At 44.6% G+C, this 26,491-nt stretch overlaps 1 protein-coding gene across 1 annotated transcript in view; it reads left to right on the top strand.

Annotated features, from left to right (window-relative positions):
* LOC121270800 (mediator of RNA polymerase II transcription subunit 12-like protein) overlaps positions 1-26,097 on the top strand; it is a 604,195-nt gene extending 578,098 nt beyond the window's left edge. The window contains exons 43-44 of the mRNA XM_041176240.1: positions 15,505-15,586; positions 25,226-26,097. Of these exons, the coding sequence (XP_041032174.1) occupies positions 15,505-15,586; positions 25,226-25,278 (135 nt within the window). The 3' untranslated portion in view covers positions 25,279-26,097. The remainder of the gene's footprint in view (positions 1-15,504; positions 15,587-25,225) is intronic.
* Positions 26,098-26,491: the final 394 nt, after the last annotated feature.

Here is a 26,491-nt window from a genome sequence, read left to right as displayed (position 1 = left end):
ATTGGATAAATGGCTGTTAATATTTGCCATTATCTTAGGCATCAATTACAAAGGAGTCCCTTAAACCGTGGCAAGTTGTGGACTCTTCAAGTAGCTGTTCCTCCCTCTCTTTCTTTAGTCCCATTCACACTTTCCAGTAATGGGACACATTCCAAAATGTTTTAAAAATGAAGACATTACAAACTTTTTCTGTTACAGATGGCAGAGATGAGAGCGTGGACTCTGCTCATTTTACTGCTTCACCACAAGGATATGTTTGAAAACTGTCAAACAGAAAACTCTTCCATTCAGAGAGAAGCTTGCTTGTTTCCCCCTCACATGAATTCTCAGTGACGACCAGAAACACGGGCTGAAACCCAACACCACTGCAATTAGCTTTCTATTTATCCTTCGCTTCTTAGCTGTCCATCCCCCTGGCAAACTCAGGTCACACGGACATTTCTTGGAACCTAATGATGTAATAATCAGGAAACCAATTAACCTTCTTTCAGAATACTGCCCCGTCCACCTTGGTCTTAAAGGGGCGTAAGCCAAAAAGGAAAAGCAGACTTTTTCCAAAGCACATGGGTCATCACAATAATATCATTTGCAAAATCATTTCAGAATGATATGGGGGTTAAGAGGCTTAAATTATAAGGACAGGTTGCATTTCTTTGATTTTAGAAGATTGAAGGGTGAACTGATCGAAGTATTTATGTTAAAAGGATTCAAAAGTGTATATACAGGGAGACTGTTTCCTCTGTTGGGGGAGTGAAGTATGAGGGGACATGGTCATAAAATTAGAGTAACATCATTCAGGAATGACACCAGGAAGCACATTTTCACACAAATGGTGGTAGGAATCTAGAGTGTTTTGCCCCAGAGGTCTGTGGATGCTGAGGGTCAATTGAAATTTTCAAGACTTAAATTGGTGGATTTTTGTTCAATAAGGGTATTAAAAGATATGAAGGTAAGCCAGGTGAATGAAGTTGAGGTACTGATCCGCCATGATCCGACTGACTGGTGGAGCAGGCTCCAGGGCCTGAGTGGTCAACTCCTTTTCCCGTCTGGACATGTGCCCAGCAATGTGAGGTGATCGCACTAACTCGCATCTGAGTGCTCCATAATACCATGTGTTTGTGCTCTAATGCACCAGATATGTGGCAAGATTATATTCTATTAACGAGGCAGCATACTGTGACCCTAACTCAATGCAACCACAACAACATGCATTTTACACAACGGTTTATTAAAGAAGAATGTCCTAAGATGCTTCACGGAGGCTTGATCAGATTAAAATGATGCTGACCCTTAGAATTTGACATTGGGAGGTGCTGACCAAAAGCTTGGTTATGGTGGTGGATTTCAAAGAAGGGCCTTAAAGCAGGAGTTGGATGTGGTGAAGCAGATAGTTTTGAGGGAATTTCAGAGGGTGGAGTCTGGCTATCATTGGTGGGTCAAAGGGTTGATCCATGAGAAAAATATAAAAAATGATCCATTCTGCGCTCCCAGAGGGGGAAAAAAGGAAACAGTAAAAGCTTGTAAACCTTAAAATGGAACACCATTAAAAACTGGGAAATAAGATTGCTGGTCCAAACTGTTTTTTCCTTCAGGTTACTGGACGTCTCCGAAGTAGAATAGTATAATTGACGTGAAGTATAAATGCTCTCTATATAATGCCCTCGGGTGCTTTCTACTGAACTACTTAATGTTTTAGTGGCACGTTTACTGCAACAACTATCAAAGCCCATTTTGTGAAGGGTTATTGGGAAAAATAATTGAGGAAACTCTTTAACCGGAGCTATTTGCATTATTATTTCTCCTACTTAGTTTATGGCATGGGATATTTTGGAAGGAGATCATTTCTTTTAAGTGCAGTTTTCACTTTTAGGCAGTGTTTTTGTCCTCTTTCCTATTCTTTCTAAAAAATCTCTCATTACATCTATCGTCAACTGCATTTAAGCTACAGTTAGTGATCTCAGTCCAGCAGCTACAATTCAAGTTTTATTGGGACGGAGCTCTTGTTTCCATTGCTTGGCTCCTGCTGGGTGGAGCTTTACAGTCTCCACAGGTATGAACCCCTCCCAACCTAAAGGCACAAAGCAGGTTTTGTCATCAATTAACAACATGGTTGAGAACATAGGTTGGCAAACACTGTGCACAAGTCCCTGCTGAAAATAATTAACTCATTTCCTAGTATCCCCTTTCAAGCATTGGACACTGATGGGGACCTCCTGTGAGCCGTCATAGACTTTGAATTATTGGGACAGTGCCAGATACCCGATGGAAAATATTGTTGCAGAAAATATGTTCTACTGCAATAGAAAATAATGTGCTGTTACTTCAACACAGACAGAAAATGTGCAGAAATCTCAACATGACTTGGCATGCCTAGGCCCAGGTAAACAAAAAGAAATGACCTCATTGACCCCTTGGATTTCATGGATCCCAGTTTACAAACCTATGGCATACAAGATTCAAAGTCTACTCCAGTGTGGGTGGCATGAAGGGAGCAAAGCACGAAAAGAACAGCCAGGTCCAGCCTGTGTTATGTTCGTCATTCCTGCTCTTCCTCTATTAATTATGGACTCACATCTCACATATGTTCCCTTAAACCACAGTCCATGCTACATAGCACATGTTTAGCCTTGTTCTTCATTCTCCATCACCCCCTTTCTGGACAGACCCTTAGCTAAAACTGCTGGTCAAGAAGGATCAGACACTGCTGCAGAGCACCAGATTCAGTTAACACACATAGAATGGAAATAGTGACCTTGCATGACATTTTCATTTCCTTTAGGGTTAAATATTTGTAATGAACATTTTGGTGTCTTTTCTTCTAAGCTCCTTCCTGTGCATGTGTAGTTGGCCGAAAGCAATGGTATTGAAGAGTGTATGATATGAGCAGTGCAATTCTACCCTGTTCCAGTTTTATACTAAACACATCCTATTACTATTTATTCACTGAAAGATGCATTAGAAAAAACAGAATTTTTTTTATGATTTATGATTTCAATGGAGTCTCCAAACTTATAGTATTTGCTCTGACTGAAACTCAATTTAAAAATAGATCTCCGGGGTGATGTAATTCTTTAATGTACAGCCTTGGGAGTGCAGTTACTGAGCAGGAATGGCTCAGTATTTCATCCTCATTTATCAGCACAGATTAACTGTGACCTTTAGTTACCTCAAAGCTAGCTCAATGGCTGTCGCCAATCCCAATCATACATTCCCTGCCGACTGATGGAGAAGTGCCCGACTCCAACTTGGTAATTGCTACCACTCACACAGTTGAAACCAGAGTGTTCTTGTCTTTCTGCAATAGAATCTCTATACCAAGCAGCTGTATTTCATTTATACATTTTTTTAAACCTAAGCTGGTGCAGTTTTACTCAAAGTTGTCAGCCCTGCCTTTTGATCAATATCGTGGCATCGATATGTATCAGGGTGATTATTCTCCCACTCTCCCGCCACCCGTTTCTTCTCATTTTCACCCATTTCACTCATTCAAGGACTTGTGCAAGTGTAAAGCTTCATGAAACTAACCCTCCTGCACAGAACTTGTGGCAATTCCTAAAGGGCGAATCATGTGTCAGGGAGTCACCGCTAAACCTGATGTTGTCCTCACTTAATGACCCACCCTTACGTGCACTTTGCACGTGCCTTTCATGACCCTCGGATGCACCAAAGTGCTTTACAGCCAGTGAAATATTTTTCAAGTGTAGGTGTAGCCAGTGATAGAATGTGAGAAACACAGTGGTTAAATTTCAAACTGTATTGTTCCACAAACAGCAATAAGACATAAACTGTTTTAGATATCGATAGGGTGTAAATTTCGGCCCTCAGTGGTGCAGAGAAGTGTCAGCCTAGATTATGGAATGGGACCACTTTTTTGACATTAGGTTCTGGCCAAGAGCGTAGGAGGGTTGCTAAAGAGAGGTACAATAGCCCATTGGTTGACCCTCTCGAATATTTTCTGTGTTCTCTGGAATTGGACTCGAACCCATGATTAAGAGGCGATAGTGCTACCACTGAGCCTCGGTTGACACAGAGGTCACAGAAGAGCTATCAGGAATAGTAGCACTCACTTTTCACTGTTCCACACAGCACTGTATTCATGCTATTTGTAACACCATCAACTGCACTGAGGTCAGATAGCTCAATGCACATTGGGGATCAAACTCTGGGTCCTTCCTGACTGGCGTAGCTCAGTTTAAATGAAAACATTTTTACAAGTTTACCAAATGGCTGATTGGTATAACACATGGTGCATAGGTACCTGCTGCTGCAGAGCAGGTCAGGGCTTTGCCACCTTAATTTTCCCAGGCCTATTGAAAGCCTGATTTAATTCATGCTGTCAGGGTGGCAAAAGCAATGTCCTTCTTCTCGGGGTGCATAGAAAATAGTTGAAAAAGTCAACACTGGGGCTATTGTACACGTCATTAACACTTGTCCAAAAAGCGAATGTCAGGCCGACAAAAGGGGAAAAGATGTGAAGGTGTTTGGCGGCCCATGTAATTTTTTTATTTGTCCATGGGACGTGGGCACTGCTGGCAAGGCCAGCATTTATTGCCCATCCCTAATTGCCCTTGTGCAGAGGGCATTTTAAGAGTCAACCACATTGCTGTAGGTCTGGAGTCATATGTAAGACAGACCAGGTAAGGACAGCAGATTTCCTTCCCTCAAGAACATTAGTGAACCAGGTGGGTTTTTTTACGACAATCGGCAATGGTTTCGTGGCCATCATCCAGATTTCAAACTTCACCATTTGCCGTGGTGGGATTTAAACCTGGGTCCCCAGAGCATTATCCTGAGCCTCTGGAACACTTCTCCAGTGACAATACCACTATGCCACTGCCTCCCCCTGTGGTTGACAGCAAAACAAGAAGACAGAGGGGAAACGTCTAAGTTAAAAGAGTACAAACTAACTGATGTCAGCTTCTGAAACAAGAAAAAGAAAATTTAGTTCCAAATGAAACAGATTTAAAATATATAAACCCTCCGCGATGAGGTTGCATCTCTTAATTTTTTGAAGGGAAAGTTATGCGGAGGGACTAGCGAAATTGGAGCAGTGAAGCTTAAGGGGAGGTGTGATCGAGCTGTTCAAGGTTGAGAAGAATTCAGATAGAGTAAATAAGGAGAGACCGTTTCCGGTGGCAGAAAAGCCAGTAACAAAGATTTAAGGTTATTGGCAAATGAACCTGGACAAGGTGAAGATTTTTATTTAGCTGCACTGCTGAACAAGGGTGGTGGAAGCAGGTTCAAAAGGGAATCAGAAAACTACTTGAAGACGATCGAAATTTACAAAGCTGTGGGGAAAGCGTGGAGTGATGGGACTAATTGGATAGCTTTCAAAACGGGCTGAATGACTTCTTGCATTGTATCATTCTATAGTTCTAAGATGAATGTCGTGAGTAATTGTGCTGAAGGAACTGCACATTTTCAATCCTTTGCAGCAAGATTCCTTGGCTCTGTCTCATCTTGTCAGTGCCCAGATTCTTCATCATTCACTTTTTATTTTCCATACTGGAAACTCTGAGCTACTTATTTACAGCACAGATCTGCCCGCATTCAATGGTCTGGCTGGGGATAAAACTGAGACGCTTTCATAAGCTTATGGATAGTTTTGTATACATCCTCGCCTTCCTCCTGGGTGGGCAAAAAGGAGCTGATTGGTTGAATAGTGAGCAACTATAAGGCTGGGGCGTCACAGTTAGTGAGAAATAAATTGTGCCTGAGCCAATAATAATGAACTTGAATTACCTGTATGCTTCTGGTTCATACCCGATCCCTTTCCATCTGCAGTGGTCTATATTGTTATTGCCAGAAGTTTGACCAGAGGATGCAGGGAGCATGGTGTTAATAACTGACCTGCCCTGTTTCCCATACTGTACTCCTTTCTCTTCACCCTCACCGGAGGTGAAGACGATCAGAGTATTAAGAAAATGTTCCTGATTTAAAAACAACATTGTTTTGCTATCTTGACAAGGTTGGAAGAATTGTGCCCCTTTACCCTGAGGGAACCTTTTCTCTGTTTCCATCCAAACCATTGTTTTTTTTCCCAATTTCTTCTCCCATCCTACTCCCAGCATTCTTCAATTCTCACAAGCTTCAACCCAACATGCTCTTTGGCTACCCTGAGTCTCCTTTCACCCCTCCACCCCCTCCCCCTGCCATTGTTGTTTGACTCAAGGCCCTATTCCCTCTTCTTTTAGTGGTTGGCCCATCGATTGGTTAAGGTTTGCTAATTGACTCTCTCTTCATTATCAAATTAACAACTGTACAGCCAGCTGATCTTTAAACATATGAAAACAAATTTGCTAAGTAATCTTTATTCTGAAAGACAATGGTTTCCTTCACCTGACCTGCACCCCATAAAATAAAAGATTTCCACTGTAAAATCTTACAAATTACTCTGTGCTGGAATCAGTGCCGTGGTAGCCAGCAATATGTCTTGGCATTGCGATGTTCAAAGTCAGTCTTCTGTTCAGTTGTATCGTGTTTGCACGAATTTGCTTGAATTTGAGTTTTGCTGGAGAAAGAGGTGTTGACTGAACCTAGAACTGTAGAAAAGTTACTGTGCAGAAAGAAGCCATTCAGCCCATTGTGTCTGCACCAGCCAAAGAGAGAAAAAAGAAACTAGTCGCTCATTTTAATCCCACTTTCCCGTACCTGGTCCGTAGCTTCGCAGGTTACAGTGCTTCAGATGCAGATCCAGGTACCTTTTAAATGAGTTGAGCATTTCAGCCTCAACCACCAACTTAGGCAGTGAATTCCAGACGTCCACCACCCTTTGGGTGAAAAAGTTTTTCCTCATGTCCCCCCTAATCCTTTTACCAATCACCTTAAATCTATGCCCCCTAGTAATTGACCCCTCAGCTAGGGGAAGCAAGTCTTCTCTGTCTACCCTAACTAGGCCTCACATAATTTTGTACACCTCAATTAGGTCACCTCTCAGCCTCCTCTGTTCTTTGGAAAACAACCCCAGCCTATCCAATCTCTCCTCATAGCTGCAATTTTCAAGTCCTGGCAACATTCTTATAAATCCCCTCTGCACTCTCTCCAGAGCAATTATGTCCTTCCTGTAATGTGGTGACCAGAACTGTACACAAAATTCCAGCTGTGGCCTAACCAGCATTTAAACATTTTTATCATTATATCCCTGATTTTGTAGTTAATACCTCACCCAATAAAGTAAAGCATTCCATATGCTTTCTTAACCACTTGTCCACCTGTCCTGCCACCTTCAAGGACCTGTGAACATGCACTCCAAGGTCTCTCAATTTCTCATCCCTCTCAGTAACTATCCGTTTATTGACTATTCCCTTGCTTTGCTTGCCCTCCTCAAATGCATTACCTCACCCTTTTCCGGATTGAATTCTATTCGCCACTTGTCCGCCTGCTCAGCTAAACCATTGATATCACTCTGGAGTTGACAGCTACCCTCTTCACTATCAATTACACACCAATTTTATGTCATCTGTAATTTTCCCAATTATCCCTCCCACATTTAAGTCTAAATCTTTAATACATACAACAAACAGCAAAGGCCCCAACACTGAACCCTGTGGAACACCACTGGAAACAGTTTTCCATTTGCGGAAACATCCATCGACCATTACCCTTTGTTTCCTGTCACTGAGCCAGTTTTGGATCCACCTTCTCCTGTACCCCATGAGATCTCACTTTCCTGACCAGTCTGTCCTGTGGGACCTTGCCTTACTGAAATCCATGTAGACAACATCTACTGTGCCACCCTCATCAATCCTCCTTGTTACTTCCTCAAAAATTCTGTTAAGTTAGTAAGACATAATCTCCACCTAGCAACATCATGCTGACTATCCCTGAACAATCCATGCCTTTCTAAGTAACAGTTCATCCTGTCTCTCCGAATTGATTCCAATAATTTGCCCACCACTGAAGTCAGACTGACCGGCCTATAATTATCTGGCCTATCCCTCACACCCTTTTTAATAATGTTCACAACCCTCCAATCTTCTGGGACCTCGCCTGTATCTAGTGAGATTGAAAAATGATCCTCAGAGCATCTGCTATTTCCTCCCTGACTTCCTTCAACAGCCTGGGCTAAAGTCCATCTGGCCCTGGCCCTGCAAGGATGCCAGTCTCTCCAGTACTTCCTCTCTCATTATGCTTATTGTATCTAATATTTCACAATCCTCCTCTAGAATGTATGCATCATCCCTCTCCTTTGTGAAGACAGAGACAAAATACTCATTGAGAACCCTGCCCACATCTTCTGCATCAACCTACGTTACCATGTACATCTCTGATAGGCCTTAGTTATTCTCTTGCTCTTAATGTACAGGTAAAACATCGTAGGATTTTCTTTGATTTTACCCGCCAATATTTTTTGTACCTTCTCTTTGCTTTCCTAATTTCCATTTTTACTTCACTCCTGTGCTTTCTACACTCCTCTAGGCTTCCGACAGTATTTTGTGACTGTCATAAGCTTTCTTTTTCTGCTTTATCTTGGCCTGTGTACTTCTGGATAACCTGCGGGCTCTAGATTTGGCAGTGCCACCCATTTTCTTTTTGGGGACATGTCTCCACTGATTTGACAGGCTTTCCTCCTAATAGCTGTATCCAGCCCACTCTCGCCAGCTCACCTCCCAGCTTTGTAAAATTTGCCTTCGCCCCCAATTTAGAGCTTTTAGTCCTGTTCTATCTTTGTCCTTTTCCATGATGATGATAAATCTAACTATATTATGGTCTCTATCTCCAAAATGGTCCCCCACTGCTACTTCGTCCACTTGCCCAGCTTCATTTCCAAAGACTAAATCTACAATTGCGCCTCCTCTCATTGGGCTTGTTACGTGCTGGCTAAAAAAGTTCTCTTGAATGCAGTTCAAGAATTTTTCGCCCTCTATGCCCTTCACATTGTTCGTATCCCAGATGGTATTAGGATAGTTGAAGTCCCCAACGATTACTGCCCTATTGTTTTTGCACTCAGAAATCTGTCTACATATTTGCTCTTCTAACTCCCTTCCACTATTTGGGGATATACAGTACACTCCTAGCAGTGTGGCTGCCCCTTTTTTATTTCTGAGCTCAACCTATATGGCTTCATTTGATGCTTCATTTAGTATATCATCCCTCCTCACAGGTGTAATTGCTTCTTTAATCCATAATGATACACCCCCACATATTTTTCCCTCCTCTCTATCCTGCCTGTAAGCTCTATATCCAGGGATGTTGAGCTTCCATTAGCTGCCTTCCTGAAGCCAAGTTTCCGTTATAGCGATGATATCACACTGTTCAGTTCGGTCGAAGGGTCATGAGGACTCGAAACGTCAACTCTTTTCTTCTCCGCTGATGCTGCCAGACCTGCTGAGTTTTTCCAGGTAATTCTGTTTTTGTTTTGGATTTCCAGCATCCGCAGTTTTTTTGTTTTTATCTCGTTGTTCATATCACACTGCGATGTGTCTATCTGTGCTTTCAGCTCACCAGCTTTATTTATTATGTTCCTTGTATGTACATTTATACCTTTTAATTCATGTGCTGTGCACTTTTTAACCTGTGCTATTTCTGTCTTTCAGAGGCACTCACTAATTCTCCACCTCCCGTTCTGCGCTCTGAATTTTCCCTCAGGTTCCCATCCCCCTGCCAATCTAGTTTAAATCCACCCCCCCACAACAGCACTAACAAATCTCCCTGCAAGGATATTTGTCCCAGTCCTGTTCAGGTGTAGACTGTCTGGCTGGTACAGGTCCCACCTTCCCCAGAACCGGTCCCAATGCCTCAGAAGTCTGATGCCCTCCCTCCTACACCAGCTTTACAACCACGTGTTTATTCACTTGTTCTCCTATTTCTATACATGCTTGCGCATAGGACTGCGAGTAATTCTGAGATTACTGCTTTAATCATCCTGCTTTTCAATCTCCTTCCTAACTCCCTAAAGTCTGCTTTCAGGACCTCATCCCCTTTCCTACCTAAGTTATTGGTACAACGTGAACCACGACCTCTGACTGATCACCCTCCCCCAGAAGAATGTCCTGCAGCTGCTCCATGACATCCTTGACCCTGACACCAGGGAGATAACGTACCATCCTGGAGTCATGTTTACGACCACAGAAATGCCTGACTGTTCCCCTAACTAATGAATCCCCTATTACTACTGCTCTTCCCCTCTTCTTTCTCCCTTCCCATACAGCAGAGCTGCCTGTGGTGCCACAAACCTGGCTCTGACTGTGCTCTTCCAAGGAACCAACACCCTCACCGGTATCCAAAACGGAAAACCAATTGGTGAGCGGGACCCCAGGGGACTCCTGCACTACCTGCCTAATTTTCTTGAACTGCCTGGCAATCACCCATACCCTTCCTCCAGGCTCCTTAGCTGCGGTGTGACCACCTCTCGGAACATGCTATCCACATGGCTCTCAGCCTCGCGGATGTGCCGCGGTGACTCCAGCCACTGCTTGAACTTTGAAACCCAGGGCTCAAGTTTCTGCAGCTAGTGACACTCCCTGCACATGTGGTCACCTAGGACACTGGTAGCATCCACAACTTCCCACATATTACAAGACGTGCATTCCACATTACAGAGCTGTCCTGCCAGCTTCAATTTACTTCCCTTGCGTTACCTTTACTTTAATTTGGTTTACTTATGCAGCTTTATTTTACCTGGCCTCAACTTAACTTTATTTCTCTATTGTTTGTATTTCTTACTTAAATGTAAGTAACTCCTTTTGAAATGAATGTGTTTTTCTCATTCTCAGCTGTTTGATGACACTCGCTAACACAGTTTCTGACCAACCAATGAACCTATGTTTTTCCTGTGAAGTTAGGTGCTGATGACTGCATGGCACGGGGTCCTCCTCTCACACTCTCCTCTAGGTGCTGATGACTGCCTGGCACGGGGTCCTCCTCTCACACTCTCCTCTAGGTGCTGCTGACTGCCTGGCCCGGGGTCCTCCTCTCACACTCTACTCTAGGTGCTGCTGACTGCCTGGCCCGGGGTCCTCCTCTCACACTCTCCTCTAGGTGCTGCTGACTGCCTGGCCCGGGGTCCTCCTCTCACACTCTACTCTAGGTGCTGCTGACTGCCTGGCCCGGGGTCCTCCTCTCACACTCTCCTCTAGGTGTTGCCGAATACCTGGCTCGGGGTCCACCTCTCACACTCTCCTCTAGGTGTTGCCGAATACCTGGCTCGGGGTCCACCTCTCACACTCTCCTCTAGGTGTTGCCGAATACCTGGCTCGGGGTCCTCCTCTCACACTCTCCTCTAGGTGCTGATGACTGCCTGGCCCGGGGTCCTCCTCTCACACTCTACTCTAGGTGCTGCTGACTGCCTGGCCCGGGGTCCTCCTCTCACACTCTCCTCTAGGTGTTGCCGAATACCTGGCTCGGGGTCCACCTCTCACACTCTCCCCTGGGTGCTGCTGACTGCCTGTCCCAGAATCCTTCTCTTGCACTCTCCACCATGTCCAGGCATTTGCCTTCTTTAAATTAAACAAAAGAATGGGGGACAGTAGTTCCCTGGTGCATTCTCCATGGCAACAGCCCGACCAATCAGACTCAACTTGCCAACCAACCAGCACCCTTTTCTCATGCAGTATAAATTGTTTGAAATTAGGGTTTTCTTGTGTCTGTCCTGATGATTGCATGAAAGAAGCTGCAATAGGATATCATTTTTTTTCCAGCAGTACTCAACGTCTGTACTACCAAGCAACTATTTGGTTGAACTTATTGCATGGGCCTCTTGAGTCAGATATTCCATTTCCTCTCCTTAATGTTTTGAGCGAATAAAACAGGTCAAGCATCTATTTGCTCTTTCACTGATTCATATTTGGTCCTGTCTCATTAGCTGTAATGTTCATCGCTTTTATTGTCAACCTAAATGGGACAGCTCTTTCAAAGAACCAGTACAGACAATGGGCTGAATGGCCTTCTCTGTGCCATAAGGTTCTATAACTTGATAACATTGCTCTGCCTCCTTGTTGTGGCTGAAGCTTGTCTCATTGGGGCACAAGCACATTTGGATAATAGAGCAAACAAGAATGCAGAGTGTTCTCTTCAGGTGATTTTCTTCTGCATTCATCAGAGTTTGTAGATCGTGTGACACTCCGCAATTGCAGAATGCACATTGCACACACTGGACAGACTCTGAGACTGTGCTGCACTACGCAGCGATTACAGGATAGTTTCCAAGAATAAAAATACATCTCTCTCCAAAATCACCTTTTATTCTTCTTAAGAGGCAGATGAAAAATTACTTTTTGTTTAAGATGAGACTAAAAGGCACAAGTCTTCCTGTCCTATGTAGTCAGTCCTGTTCAAGATCTGATCCCCAGCGTGTAATAATAAAATGTGTGTTTCATGCATTTGGATAAAGTTCTTTTTTAAAAAAAAAATTGGTCCATTTTCAAAGTAACAACACTATGGCGAGCTAACTACTTGCTCATGTGCTTGTAAACGTAAGTAAAAGAAAATTAAGTAATCTTTATCCTGATAGATAGTAGTTACCTTCAACTCAATCTGCACCATACAATAAACAGTTTCCACTGTCATGCAAAGTCTTGTAGACTAAATTGTGCTAGAACAAGTGCCGTGGTAATCAGCAATATTCCTGATATTGTGGTGTCTTAATGGCAGTACCATAATTTATTGCCCTCGGGATGTGAGGATTGGGTCCAGCAGATGACAGCTGCTTTCCTGTCCTGTGTAGTCTTGTTGAAGATCTTATCCCCAGTGAGTAATATTTTGGTAAAGTGGGTTTCATGCATTTTGTCAAAGTTTTTTTAAGAAAACATTGGGCCAGAATTTGCTGGCCACAATAATGCTGAGGTTTAATGTACATGCCATTGCTAATGTGTAATGTCAACAAAGCAATAATACCGTGAGGTGCCGATCACCACGAGTTGCTGGATGTTTTGTGTCGCTCTGTCGTTGGTCTTGTGAAAACAGCAGCTCCCTCCTCGACCTCCCCATGTGCTCCAAGAGTTTGCTACCCTTATATGTTATTTACCCATTAAACTCGTTGCTGAAAGTTAGGGCTGCTATGTTACAGCGTGAGTACCTTTTTAATGGAGAAGATTTTTGTTCTTGAAAATGCCAATCAAACGCTCCGGCTCTGAAAGGAACATTGGTAACTGTGGAGATTCACTCCCCCAGGTAGAAAATTGTTTGCAGAGATTTTAAATTTTACATTTTTATGTTTTTTTATGGGGGTGGGGTGGGGGCAGCACGATTTTCTAGCTTCACAGGCACTATACAAATTCAAGATGTTATTCTATTATTACACAAATTAAAGCATACGGGACTAGATTAATAATAAATAAAAACAGAAAATGCTGGAAAACTCAGCAGGTCTGGTAGCATCGGTGGAGAGAGAAACAGTTAACGTTTTGAGTCCATATGACTTCTTCAGAGCTGAAGAGAGTAGAAATGTGAAGGGTCTTATTCTGTTGAAAAGGCAGGTGGAGTAGCTGCAGAAAAATAGAAGCTCAGGGATAGGTTGGAGGTCAGGAGAGATTAAATGAGAAAGATGTCATGGACACAAGACAAAGGGAATGGTAATGATAGTATTAAAGAATAAAGCAGGTGTTAATAGCGGCATAAAGGTCAGCCCTGTTTGAAAGCAAGTTGGTAGTTGATAGCAGAACAAGGGTCAGTGCTTCTGAAAGCAAATCATGAGGGCAAGATACAGACTGGCACTTGGGGGCGCTGAGATAGGGGTGAAAAAATATCAAAATGGAGGACAGAGGCCTACAAACCAGATTGCACCTTTCCATTTTAAGCAATAGTTTCTCAAAGCCCAGCTATAAACATGAGAAACACACTGTAGTTGCTAATTGAAGAGTGACTTGAATATAGTAACTTACACATACAAAAATTCCCTTAACGACTTATCATAATAGACTTCCATTTTACTTGGCCATGGGGTAGTAGGGGCTGAGACTTGCACACAGTATGATCTGTGAATGGTGATTCTTAGCTCCCACACTAAACGCATGATTGCCAGACAGATCTAGACCTCGAATGGAAACTGTGAAGCTATTGGAAGCATTTTGAACACGTGTAGGTAAGTTTAATTTTCTTGGGGTTTTTTTTCGCATTTTTATTATACTTAAATTAGCAAATTGTCAACTTAGCAAGACTGTAGCTGGGACTATTTAAAAAATAATACTTGGAATGATTGTATTGAGATCAACCTCTTTACTTTGTTGTTTCCCTTTTCCCTCTAATTATCCCTTTCTCCATTTCTCTTCCTCCTTTTCATGTAGCCTTTCCATATTCTTTGCCTTTTCCCCCATTTTCTTACTCCTCTTTAACCCTTCCGCTTCACCATTCCACCCCCCGCCCCAAATTCCTGTTGTCCTGCAATTCAGCCCCATCAAGCTCATCATCTTTCCATTTACCCCTCAGTCACCCTCGCCTTTGTCCATGCGACTCAGTTACCCCCATCACACCCATATCTTCCTCCATTTCCTTTACCCTCCTTCCACATCAACCCTCGCCCTATTCTGGCCAGCATCACTCTTAAGTTGTTTTCTTTATGAGTGGTGATATGTCTCCCTGTGTGGTTATAGCCACAGCTTTTACTGGGACATTAGTTTCAAGAGTGTTGTAAGTGCTTTTAACATATTTGATAACTTCAAGAAAAAAAAATGCCTAGAGAAATGAAATGCCAGTGGGCAGCTGTCATGCATGGCAGGAGTTGCACAGAGATGAAACTGGACAGGAAAGCACAAATCCACAATGGGTTTGAAGCAGGAGAGGAGAATCCAAGAGCTGGGAGAAGGATCTCGCAACATGAGGGAGAGGGAGACAGAAGGCCTTGCATTCTTCTATAGTGTTTGAAAGATTATTTGAGCTCTGCTCAAATTGACAATGTCTTGATTTTAAAATTTTCATCCTTCACTTCAAATCCTTCCATGGCCTCATCTTTCCCTATCTGTATAACCTCCGCCAACCTTCCAAGTTCTGCTCCCCCAGGCCTCTCTCTCACCCCTGATTTTAATCACTCCACCATTGGCGGCCATGCCTTCAGCTGTCTAGGCCCTAAGCTCTGGAATTCCCTCCCTAAACCTCCCTCTCTCCTCCTTTAAGTTATTCCTTAACCTCTTTGACCAACTCCTGTCTTCAGATCTCCTCATGGAGCCAGCTGCCATACTTTGGTTCATAATGCTCCTGTGAGGTACCCTGAGACATTTTACAACATTAACGGTACTATATAAATTCTTGTTGTTGTGAGCATTTATTGGCATTTAACTGAAAATGGCTACACCCCTTTCCTGTCTGAATATCCTGAAGTGCCTTTAATGTTGCGGGAGGGGAGATGAAGAGCAACAAGGTGCAAACCTACCAGAAAGGCTTATGAAAATCAGAGTGACATTTGTGTGCCACCTTTTGCTAAATAAAAGTGAACCCTCCTCTGGTGTATAAATTCCTAATGTTCTCCCATGTACAGGGCCGATATTCACATACAGAAGTAGTAATAGTTAAGGGGACTGGAGCAATGGAGAGATTAAGTATTGATCACGTGTTTCTTTCTCCTCATCCTAGTTTTCCAGACAGGGTATGCAACAGACCCAACAGCAGCAACAGACAGCGGCGCTGGTTCGACAGCTGCAAAAGCAGCTCTCCAGTAGGTACCAAATTCAAATGAGATTTCACGTGCTGCATGACGGTTATATCTAACACCGAGCTGCGTTTTGAATGTACTCATAAGATAAAGAAAACGAAAATATCCAACAAAAACGGGAATAGTTTGGAGACGGCCAGTCGGCCAATCAGCATCTTTACTGTTGCCCTTCCAGTTGGAACACTTCATCAGAATTGGTTTCTGCTGGGGGTTTGGAACCAAGAGAATGGGAGCACCAGAGTTCAGAGGGGAAGCAGATTAGAGTGAGCAAAAAGAGGGCAGAAACTCAGGCAGCCAGTATCTTGGTGGCAAATTGTGCTAAGAAGGTCAAAAGGGCTGGGGAAGAAGTACAAGAGTTATGGGAAAGATTGAAATGGGTGAAGGGTCAGAACTACAAGACTGTAGGTGTAGGCAAGCAAATAAGGAAAGATGGTGGGGAAGTAAAAGCTCAACAATTTAAAAAAAAAATCTTGCATGGGATGTGGGCATCACTGGCTGGGCCAGCATTTGTTGCCCATCCCTATTGCCCTTAAGAAGGTGGCAGTGGGCTGCCTTCTTGAACCACTGCAGTTCATGTGGTGTAGGTTCACCCACAGTCCTGTTAGGAAGGGAGTTCCAGGATTTTGACCCAGCGACAGTGAAGAAACAGTGACATAGTTCCAAGTCAGGGTGGTGAGTGGCTTGGAGGGGAAATTCCAGGTGGTGGTGTTCCCATGCATCTGCTGTCATTGTCCTTCTGATGGTAGAGATCACGGGTTTGGAAGTTGTTGTCGAAGGACCCTTGGTGAGTTGCTGCAGTGCGTTTTATAAATTGTACACACTGCTGCCACTGTGCGTCGGTGCTGGAGGGAGTGAATGTTTAAGTTAGTGGAAGGGGTTTTGATCAAGCAGGCTGCTTTGTCCTGGATGGTGTTAAGCTTCTTGAGTGTTGTCGGAGCTGCACTCATCCAGGCGAGTGGCAAGTATTCAATACACTCCTGATTTGTGCCTTGTAGATGGTGGGCAGGCTTTGGGGAGTCAGGAGGTGAGTTGCTCTCCTCAAAATTCCCAGTCTCTGACCTGCTCTTGTAGGCACATAATTTGTATGGCTGGTCCAATTCCATTTCTGGTCAATGGTAACCCTCCAGGATATTGATATTGGGTAATGGCATTGAATGTTAGGGGGAGATCATTAGATTCTTTCTTGTTGGATGGTCATTGCCTAGCACTTGTGTGGCGCGAACGTATCCTGCTAGTTACCAGCCCAGGCCTGAAAGTTGTTCAGGTCTTGCTGCATATGTATACTGACTGCTTTGGTATTTGAGGAGTTGTGAATGGTGCTGAACATGATGCAATCATCAGCGAACATCACCACTTCTGACCTTTTGATGGAGGGAAGGTCATTGATGAAGCAGCTGAAGATGGTTGGGTCTAGGACACTACCCTCAGGAACTCCTGCAGTGATGTTCTGGGACTGAGTTGATTGGCCTCTAACAGCCACAGCCATCTTCCTTTGTGTTAGGTATGACTCCAACCAGTGGAGAGTTTTCACACCTGATTCCTACTGACTTCAATTTTGCCAGGATTCCTTGATGCACTCGATCAAATGCTGCCTTGATGTCAAGGGTAGTCACTCTCACCATCCCTCTTGAATTCAGCTCTTTTGTCCATATTTGGACCAAGGCTGTAATGAGATCAGGAGCTGAGTGGCTCTGGCAGAACCCAAACTGAGGGTCAGTGAGCAGGCTATTGCTGTGTAAGTGCCGTTAGATAGCACTGTCGACGACACCTTCCATCACATTGCTGATGATAGTGAATAGATGGATGGGATGGTAATTGGGCAGAATAGATTTGTCCTGCCTTTTGTGGACAGGTCATACCTGGGTAATTTTCCACATTGTCGGGTTGGTGCCAGTATTGTAGCTGTACTGGAACAACATGGCTAGGGGCACAGCTAGTTCTTGCGTGAATCTTCAGTACTACAGCCGGGGTGGTATCAGGGCCTATAGCCTTCACAACATCCAGTGCCTTCAGGCGTTTCTTGAATATCACTTGGAGTGATTCAAATTGGCCAAAGGCTGGCATCTGTGATGCTGGAGACCTCCAAAGGAGGCCGAGGTGAATCATCCACTCGACACTTTTGACTGAAGGCATTGCAATTGCGTTAGCCTTGTCCTTTAGATGCACGTACTGGTCTCCACCATCATTGAGGATGAGTTTAGTTGTGAAGTCTCCTCCTCCTGTTAGTTTTTTAGTTGACCACCACCATTTGCAACTGGATGTGACAGGACTGCAGAGCTTAGGACTGATCCACTGGCTGCTGAATCGCTTAGCTCTGTCTATTGCTTGCTGCTTTTTCTATTTAGCATGCAAGTAGTCCATTAGTATTAACCAGATTGATGCCTCATTCTTAGGTGCTGCTCCTGGCATGCCCTCCTGCACTCTTCATTAAGCCAAGGGATCAACCCTAGTTCAATGTTAATGGTAGAGTGAAGGATATGCCAAACCATGAGGCTACACATTGTGGTTAAATAGAGTTCTGCTGCTGCTGATGGCCCAGAGCACCTAGTAGATGCTTAGTTTTGAACAGATAGCTATGGTCTGAATCTATTCCCAGTTAACATGATGGTAGTGTCACACAGCATGATGCTGTATATGCTCAGTGTGAAGATGGGACTTCATCTTCACAAGGACTATGCGCTGGCCACTCCTATTTATGCTGATGCATCTGCGACAGGTAGTTTGGTGTGGACAACAGTCGAGGAGGCTTTTCCCTCTTGTTGCTTCCCTCACTACCTGTCGCATCCCCAGATTGGCAGATATGTCCTTCAGGACTTGGCCAGCTCAGCCAGTCGTGGTGCTACCAAGCCGATCTTGGTGACAGACAGCGAAGTTCTCCACCTACATTCTGTGCCTTTCCATCCTCAGTGCTTCCTGCAGTTGGTATCTGATTCATCAGTTGCGGGACGGCGGTAATCATCAGGAGGTTTCCTTGCCCACATTTGACCTGAAGGTCCATGGGGTCCAGGGTCGATGTTGAGGACTCCCAGGGCAACTTTCTCCCTCCTGTATACCATTGCCTCTGCTGGGTTTGTCCTGCTGATGGAACAAAGCATGCCCAGGGATGATGGTGATGGTGTCTGTTACATAGTCATGCTCACAGAATCATAGCTTACAGACAATGTCAGACTGTTGCTGACTAGTCCGTGGGAAAGCTCTCCCAATTTTGGCACATCCCCAGATGTTAGCAAGAAGGACTTTGCAGGGTTGGGTGTGCCTGTGGCAGATACAACTGAGTGATTTGCTAGGCCATTTCAGAGACCAGTTAATAGTCTGGAATTACATGTAGGCCAGACCAGGTAAGGACTGCAGTTTTCCTTCCCTAAGGGACATTAGTGCAAAAGATTTTTTTTGAAACAACAATTGGTGATAATTTCATGGTTGCCATTACTGAGACCAGCTTTTGATTCCAGATTTTAATTAATTAATTAATTCAATTTAAATTCCATCAGCCATCATGGGACTTAAATCCCATCATAGTGGGATTTGAAGTTGTGACCCCAGGTCATTAGCCTGGGCCTCTGGATTACTAGTCCGGAGACATTATGACTGCACCACCATCTCTCCCTGCATTTGAAGGAACGAGAGGACCAGGAGGTTCACATCAGAAATCTTTGAAGGAGGCAGGACAAGTTGGTCAAATAATTAAAAATGCATGCAAGATTGATCCTTAGCTTTCTAAATAAAGGCATAGAACACAAAAGCAAGGAAGTTATGGTAAACCTTTTATAAATGACTGGTTAGGCCTCAGCTGGAGTATTGTGCTCAATTCTGGGCACCACACTTTAGGAAGGACGTCAAGACTTTGAAAAGGACATAGAAGAGGATTACTGAATGGTACCAGGGATAAGGGACTTCAGTTAAATGGAGAGACAGGAGATGCTGGGATTGTGCTCCTTAAAGTAGAGAATGATAAAGGAAGAATTAATAGATGTGGTCAAAATTATGAAGGATTTTGATGCAGTGGATGGAAAGAAACTGGTTCCACTAACAGGAGGGTTGGTAACCAGAGAACACAGGATTAAGATAATTGACAAAAGAGCCAGAAGGAGATAAGAATTTTTCTTTTATGCAGTAAGTTTTTATTTTCTGGAACGGTTGTAGAAGTAGATCAAATGGTATCTTTCGAAATGGAATTGGATAAATACTTGAAGGGAAAACATTTATGGGCTCGGGAACTGTGGCAGCAGTAATGCAGACACCAGTTTTGAGTTTGCCTGCAGCAGTGGGTAGTATATACAGGAGAAGTTTGACATTAGCATCTAGAAACTATTTAAAAACCAAATTAAATGCAACACTTATTGGCACCAAAGTAGTCCTTCAGCCTGCAACACAATTCATAACACTGGCCAGAAGGGAAGCTGAACAGCAGCCACACATATTGAAAACTGAATTCGAAATGAACATCCCACCCTGGGCAAAATGTAAAATGTGCTCAGCTGAATCAACAAAGCCAGCCGGCCAGCTTCATTTTTCTAAAACAAAAACAGAATTACCTGGAAAAACTCAGCAGGTCTGGCAGCATCGGCGGAGAAGAAAAGAGTTGACGTTTCGAGTCCTCATGACCCTTCGACAGAACTTGAGTTCGAGTCCAGGAAAGAGCTGAAATATAAGCTGGTTTAAGGTGTGTGTGTGGGGGGCGGAGAGATAGAGAGACAGAGAGGTGGAGGGGGTTGGTGTGGTTGTAGCGACAAACAAGCAGTGATAGAAGCAGATCATCAAAAGATGTCAACAACAATAGTACAATAGAACACATAGGTGTTAAAGTTAAAGTTGGTGATATTATCTAAACGAATGTGCTAATTAAGAATGGATGGTAGGGCACTCAAGGTATAGCTCTAGTGGGTTTTTTTTTTATTTTATATAATGGAAATAGGTGGGAAAAGGAAAATCTTTATAATTTATTGGAAAAAAAAAGAAGGGGGAAACAGAAAGGGGGTGGGGATGGGGGAGGGGACTCACGACCTAAAGTTGTTGAATTCAATATTCAGTCCGGAAGGCTGTAAAGTCCCTAGTCGGAAGATGAGGTGTTGTTCCTCCAGTTTGCGTTGGGCTTCACTGGAACAATGCAGCAAGCCAAGGACAGACATGTGGGCAAGAGAGCAGGGTGGAGTGTTAAAATGGCAAGCGACAGGGAGGTTTGGGTCATTCTTGCGGACAGACCGCAGGTGTTCTGCAAAGCGGTCGCCCAGTTTACGTTTGGTCTCTCCAATGTAGAGGAGACCACATTGTGAGCAACGAATGCAGTAGACTAAGTTGGGGGAAATGCAAGTGAAATGCTGCTTCACTTGAAAGGAGTGTTTGGGTCCTTGGACGGTGAGGAGAGAGGAAGTGAAGGGGCAGGTGTTGCATCTTTTGCGTGGGCAAGGGGTTGTGCCATAGGAGGGGGTTGAGGAGTAGGGGGTGATGGAGGAGTGGACCAGGGTGTCCCGGAGGGAGCGATCCCTACGGAATGCCGATAAGGGGGGTGAAGGGAAGATGTGTTTGGTAGTGGCATCATGCTGGAGTTGGCGGAAATGGCGGAGGATGATCCTTTGAATGCGGAGGCTGGTGGGGTGATAAGTGAGGACAAGGGGGACCCTATCATGTTTCTGGGAGGGAGGAGAAGGAGTGAGGGCGGATGCGCGGGAGATGGGCCGGACACGGTTGAGGGCCCTGTCAACGACCGTGGGTGGAAAACCTCGGTTAAGGAAGAAGGAGGACATGTCAGAGGAACTGTTTTTGAATGTAGCATCATCGGAACAGATGCGACGGAGGCGAAGGAACTGAGAGAATGGGATGGAGTCCTTACAGGAAGTGGGGTGTGAGGAGCTGTAGTCGAGATAGCTGTGGGTGTCGTTGGGTTTGTAATGGATATTGGTGGACAGTCTATCACCAGAGATTGAGACAGAGAGGTCAAGGAAGGGAAGGGAAGTGTCAGAGATGGACCACGTGAAAATGATGGAGGGGTGGAGATTGGAAGCAAAATTAATAAATTTTTCCAAGTCCTGACGAGAGCATGAAGCAGCACCGAAATAATCATCGATGTACCGGAGAAAGAGTTGTGGAAGGGGGCCGGAGTAGGACTGCAACAAGGAATGTTCCACATACCCCATAAAGAGACAGGCATAGCTGGGGCCCATGCGGGTACCCATAGCCACACCTTTTATTTGGAGGAAGTGAGAGGAGTTGAAGGAGAAATTGTTCAGCGTGAGAACAAGTTCAGCCAGACGGAGGAGAGTAGTGGTGGATGGGGATTGTTCGGGCCTCTGTTCGAGGAAGAAGCTAAGGGCCCTCAGACCATCCTGGTGGGGGATGGAGGTGTAGAGGGATTGGACGTCCATGGTGAAGAGGAAGCGGTAGGGGCCAGGGAACTGGAAATTGTTGATGTGACGTAAGGTGTCAGAGGAATCACGGATGTAGGTGGGAAGGGACTGGACAAGGGGAGAGAGAAGGGAGTCAAGATAACGAGAAATGAGTTCTGTGGGGCAGGAGCAAGCTGAGACGATCGGTCTACCGGGGCAGTTCTGTTTGTGGATTTTGGGTAGGAGATAGAAGCGGGCCGTCCGAGGTTGGGCAACTATCAGGTTGGAAGCTGTGGGAGGGAGATCCCCAGAGGAGATGAGGTCAGTGACAGTCCTGGAAACAATGGCTTGATGTTCAGTGGTGGGGTCATGGTCCAGGGAGAGGTAGGAGGAAGTGTCTGCGAGTTGACGCTCAGCCTCCGCGTGGTAGAGGTCAGTGCGCCAGACAACAACAGCACCACCCTTGTCAGCGGGTTTGATGACAATGTCAGGGTTGGACCTGAGAGAATGGAGTGCAGTAAGTTCAGAGAGAGACAGGTTAGAATGGGTGAGAGGAGCAGAGAAATTGAGACGACTAATGTCGCGCCGACAGTTCTCAATGAAAAGATCGAGAGAAGGTAAGAATCCAGAGGGAGGGGTCCAGGTGGAGGGAGAATATTGAAGATGGGTAAAAGGATCCGTTGAACTGGGAGAGGACTCCTGCCCAAAGAAGTGAGCCCGGAGACGAAGACGGCGGAAGAAGAGTTCAGTATCATGCCGAGCCCGAAATTCATTGAGGTGAGGGCGTAAGGGTATGAAACTAAGTCCTTTGCTGAGCACTGAACGTTCAGCATCGGAGAGGGGAAGGTCAGGGGGTATAGTGAATACACGGCTGGGGTTGGGATTGGAAGATGGGGTGGGGACGGAGGGACAGGCAGGGGTGGAGGGTCCTAGATGGGTGTTGGTGTCGATGAGTTGTTGGAGCTTGCGTTCCTTAGCACTTGAGAGAAAGAGAAAAAGTTTCTTGTTGAGGCGTCGGATGAGCCGAAGGATAAAATGAAACTGGGGGCACGCGCAGCTTTGAAAAAGGGTACGGCGGTGCTGCTGGAGGGAGAGGTCGAGTGTGTTCATATGGCGGCGCATGGCACTGAGGGTCTGAGGGCCCTTAGCTTCTTCCTCGAACAGAGGCCCGAACAATCCCCATCCACCACTACTCTCCTCCGTCTGGCTGAACTTGTTCTCACGCTGAACAATTTCTCCTTCAACTCCTCTCACTTCCTCCAAATAAAAGGTGTGGCTATGGGTACCCGCATGGGCCCCAGCTATGCCTGTCTCTTTATGGGGTATGTGGAACATTCCTTGTTGCAGTCCTACTCCGGCCCCCTTCCACAACTCTTTCTCCGGTACATCGATGATTATTTCGGTGCTGCTTCATGCTCTCGTCAGGACTTGGAAAAATTTATTAATTTTGCTTCCAATCTCCACCCCTCCATCATTTTCACGTGGTCCATCTCTGACACTTCCCTTCCCTTCCTTGACCTCTCTGTCTCAATCTCTGGTGATAGACTGTCCACCAATATCCATTACAAACCCACCGACACCCACAGCTATCTCGACTACAGCTCCTCACACCCCACTTCCTGTAAGGACTCCATCCCATTCTCTCAGTTCCTTCGCCTCCGTCGCATCTGTTCCGATGATGCTACATTCAAAAACAGTTCCTCTGACATGTCCTCCTTCTTCCTTAACCGAGGTTTTCCACCCACGGTCGTTGACAGGGCCCTCAACCGTGTCCGGCCCATCTCCCGCGCATCCGCCCTCACTCCTTCTCCTCCCTCCCAGAAACATGATAGGGTCCCCCTTGTCCTCACTTATCACCCCACCAGCCTCCGCATTCAAAGGATCATCCTCCGCCATTTCCGCCAACTCCAGCATGATGCCACTACCAAACACATCTTCCCTTCACCCCCCTTATCGGCATTCCGTAGGGATCGCTCCCTCCGGGACACCCTGGTCCACTCCTCCATCACCCCCTACTCCTCAACCCCCTCCTATGGCACAACCCCTTGCCCACGCAAAAGATGCAACACCTGCCCCTTCACTTCCTCTCTCCTCACCGTCCAAGGACCCAAACACTCCTTTCAAGTGAAGCAGCATTTCACTTGCATTTCCCCCAACTTAGTCTACTGCATTCGTTGCTCACAATGTGGTCTCCTCTACATTGGAGAGACCAAACGTAAACTGGGCGACCGCTTTGCAGAACACCTGCGGTCTGTCCGCAAGAATGACCCAAACCTCCCTGTCGCTTGCCATTTTAACACTCCACCCTGCTCTCTTGCCCACATGTCTGTCCTTGGCTTGCTGCATTGTTCCAGTGAAGCCCAACGCAAACTGGAGGAACAACACCTCATCTTCCGACTAGGGACTTTACAGCCTTCCGGACTGAATATTGAATTCAACAACTTTAGGTCGTGAGTCCCCTCCCCCATCCCCACCCCCTTTCTGTTTCCCCCTTCTTTTTTTTTTTTCCCAATAAATTATAAAGATTTTCCTTTTCCCACCTATTTCCATTATATAAAATAAAAAAAAAACCCACTAGAGCTATACCTTGAGTGCCCTACCATCCATTCTTAATTAGCACATTCGTTTAGATAATATCACCAACTTTAACTTTAACACCTATGTGTTCTATTGTACTATTGTTGTTGACATCTTTTGATGATCTGCTTCTATCACTGCTTGTTTGTCGCTACAACCACACCAACCCCCTCCACCTCTCTGTCTCTCTATCTCTCCGCCCCCCACACACACACCTTAAACCAGCTTATATTTCAGCTCTTTCCTGGACTCGAACTCAAGTTCTGTCGAAGGGTCATGAGGACTCGAAACGTCAACTCTTTTCTTCTCCGCCGATGCTGCCAGACCTGCTGAGTTTTTCCAGGTAATTCTGTTTTAGTTTTGGATTTCCAGCATCCGCAGTTTTTTTGTTTTCATTTTTCTACTTGAGTTCCCCAGGCAATTTTCTCACCTCTTCTTCCTCTCCCCATTGCCTTCCCCTTCTTTAGTTCTTTCCTTGCCCCCTCCCTCTTCACCATCTCTTTCCTTTCCCCTTCTTCACCACAGATCACACTGCCATCCAAATTCCTTGATAAGATTATTGTCCTGTAATTAGTCTTAACAGGTTCTCTCGCTCACTTTCTCAATCTCTCCAATAGAAATGTCATGGACAATTGCGCTAAACTCTCTTCTAATTGACAAATTGTTGAGTAACAGGCAGGCCTGGCTTATTCCCTTAAGTGAATAACTGATTGTGATGCTTGTGCAACCTTCATCCTACCAGGTAATCAGCCTCAGCAGCCATCAAATCCATACAGCCATCCTCCCCATTACTGAATCTTGGAACGAAGCACAGACCAGACAGTCCCTGGAGAACAATGAAGACCAATGTACCTGACCAAGCTCCCTGTGGGGGTTTTTGTTAATTGTTCACCCCAACATTCTTTTTTTGTTATTACTTTTGGGTTTTTTTAAACATTATTTCAACACATGCTTTTTTTTTCCCCCCCTGTGATGTAGCTGATGTGAATAAATAATGTAAAGTGAGAGTAGATTATTTTATTTAAAAAGAAAAAGAAATTGAAGTTTTACAATGAGACGTGTTTCTTGGATCTTGTAGGTCCTGTAAAAAAAAGCTGCTGGAATTTTTTTCTCTGTTTATTGTTTTTGCTAAAAGTCAATTTTGGTGCTTTTAGCTGATCAACAACGGAATGTTCTAGTATAAATGGAATTTATTTATTTGTTTGCAAAGACTCCCTTATGATGCACTGGACCAAAATAATGGTTTATATGAATGAATTTGACTATAAGATAGGCTGTCTACAGATGTGTGGCCGCAGATGCTTTGTGCTTTTCAGTGGCTTGCATTCTTGAGCCTCATAAGGACGTGGCAAAGCTGTTCATTTAAACTGTCAATTTTGCCTAGATTTGTAATTTTACATGAGCACTTTTTAAGAAGAAGCAAAGAAGTTTGTTAAATAATAAAACTATTTTTCCCCTATGATGATGATGATACGATTGTACGGTACCTCTGAGCAGCTCTGTTGTGTGTGGTTGAGTTTGGTATTTATATGTTCTGTTCAGATTGATGAGCTACAATGAAGGATAAAGATGATGGTTGCAACTTGAAATCTAATAAACCAACAATTAACATCAGAGCAAATGGTTTCTTGTCTTGTGATTGACATGTTTGTTCATTTATTTTTGGCTGTGCCATACCAGCAGAGACTTGGGGAGGCATGACATGAGGTAGGTATATGCTTTGGGTAGAACACGCTCTTTACCACCGGGTGCTTTCCTTGCCTGACATCTGTGTCTATTGTGGATGAATTGATAGAGATCGATTGCTGTGGTTAGTCAACAACTCTATCATTATGACACAACCATAGTTGAAGGTGTATTAGTCTCTTTTTGCACTGTAATTCCAATGTGAGGTAACAAGGAAATAGTTGAAGTGTTTCAGCAAAGTATCAATTAATGGCCTGCACTTTCCTCCCATTTCTCTGTTCATCGGCTTACAGTTTTCAATCCATTTTCCAATTCTGAAGTG

This window comes from Carcharodon carcharias, chromosome 2 (assembly GCF_017639515.1).
Source record: "Carcharodon carcharias isolate sCarCar2 chromosome 2, sCarCar2.pri, whole genome shotgun sequence".
Taxonomy (NCBI): Eukaryota; Metazoa; Chordata; class Chondrichthyes; order Lamniformes; family Lamnidae; genus Carcharodon; species Carcharodon carcharias.
This window is presented reverse-complemented; position numbering and strand designations above follow the sequence as displayed.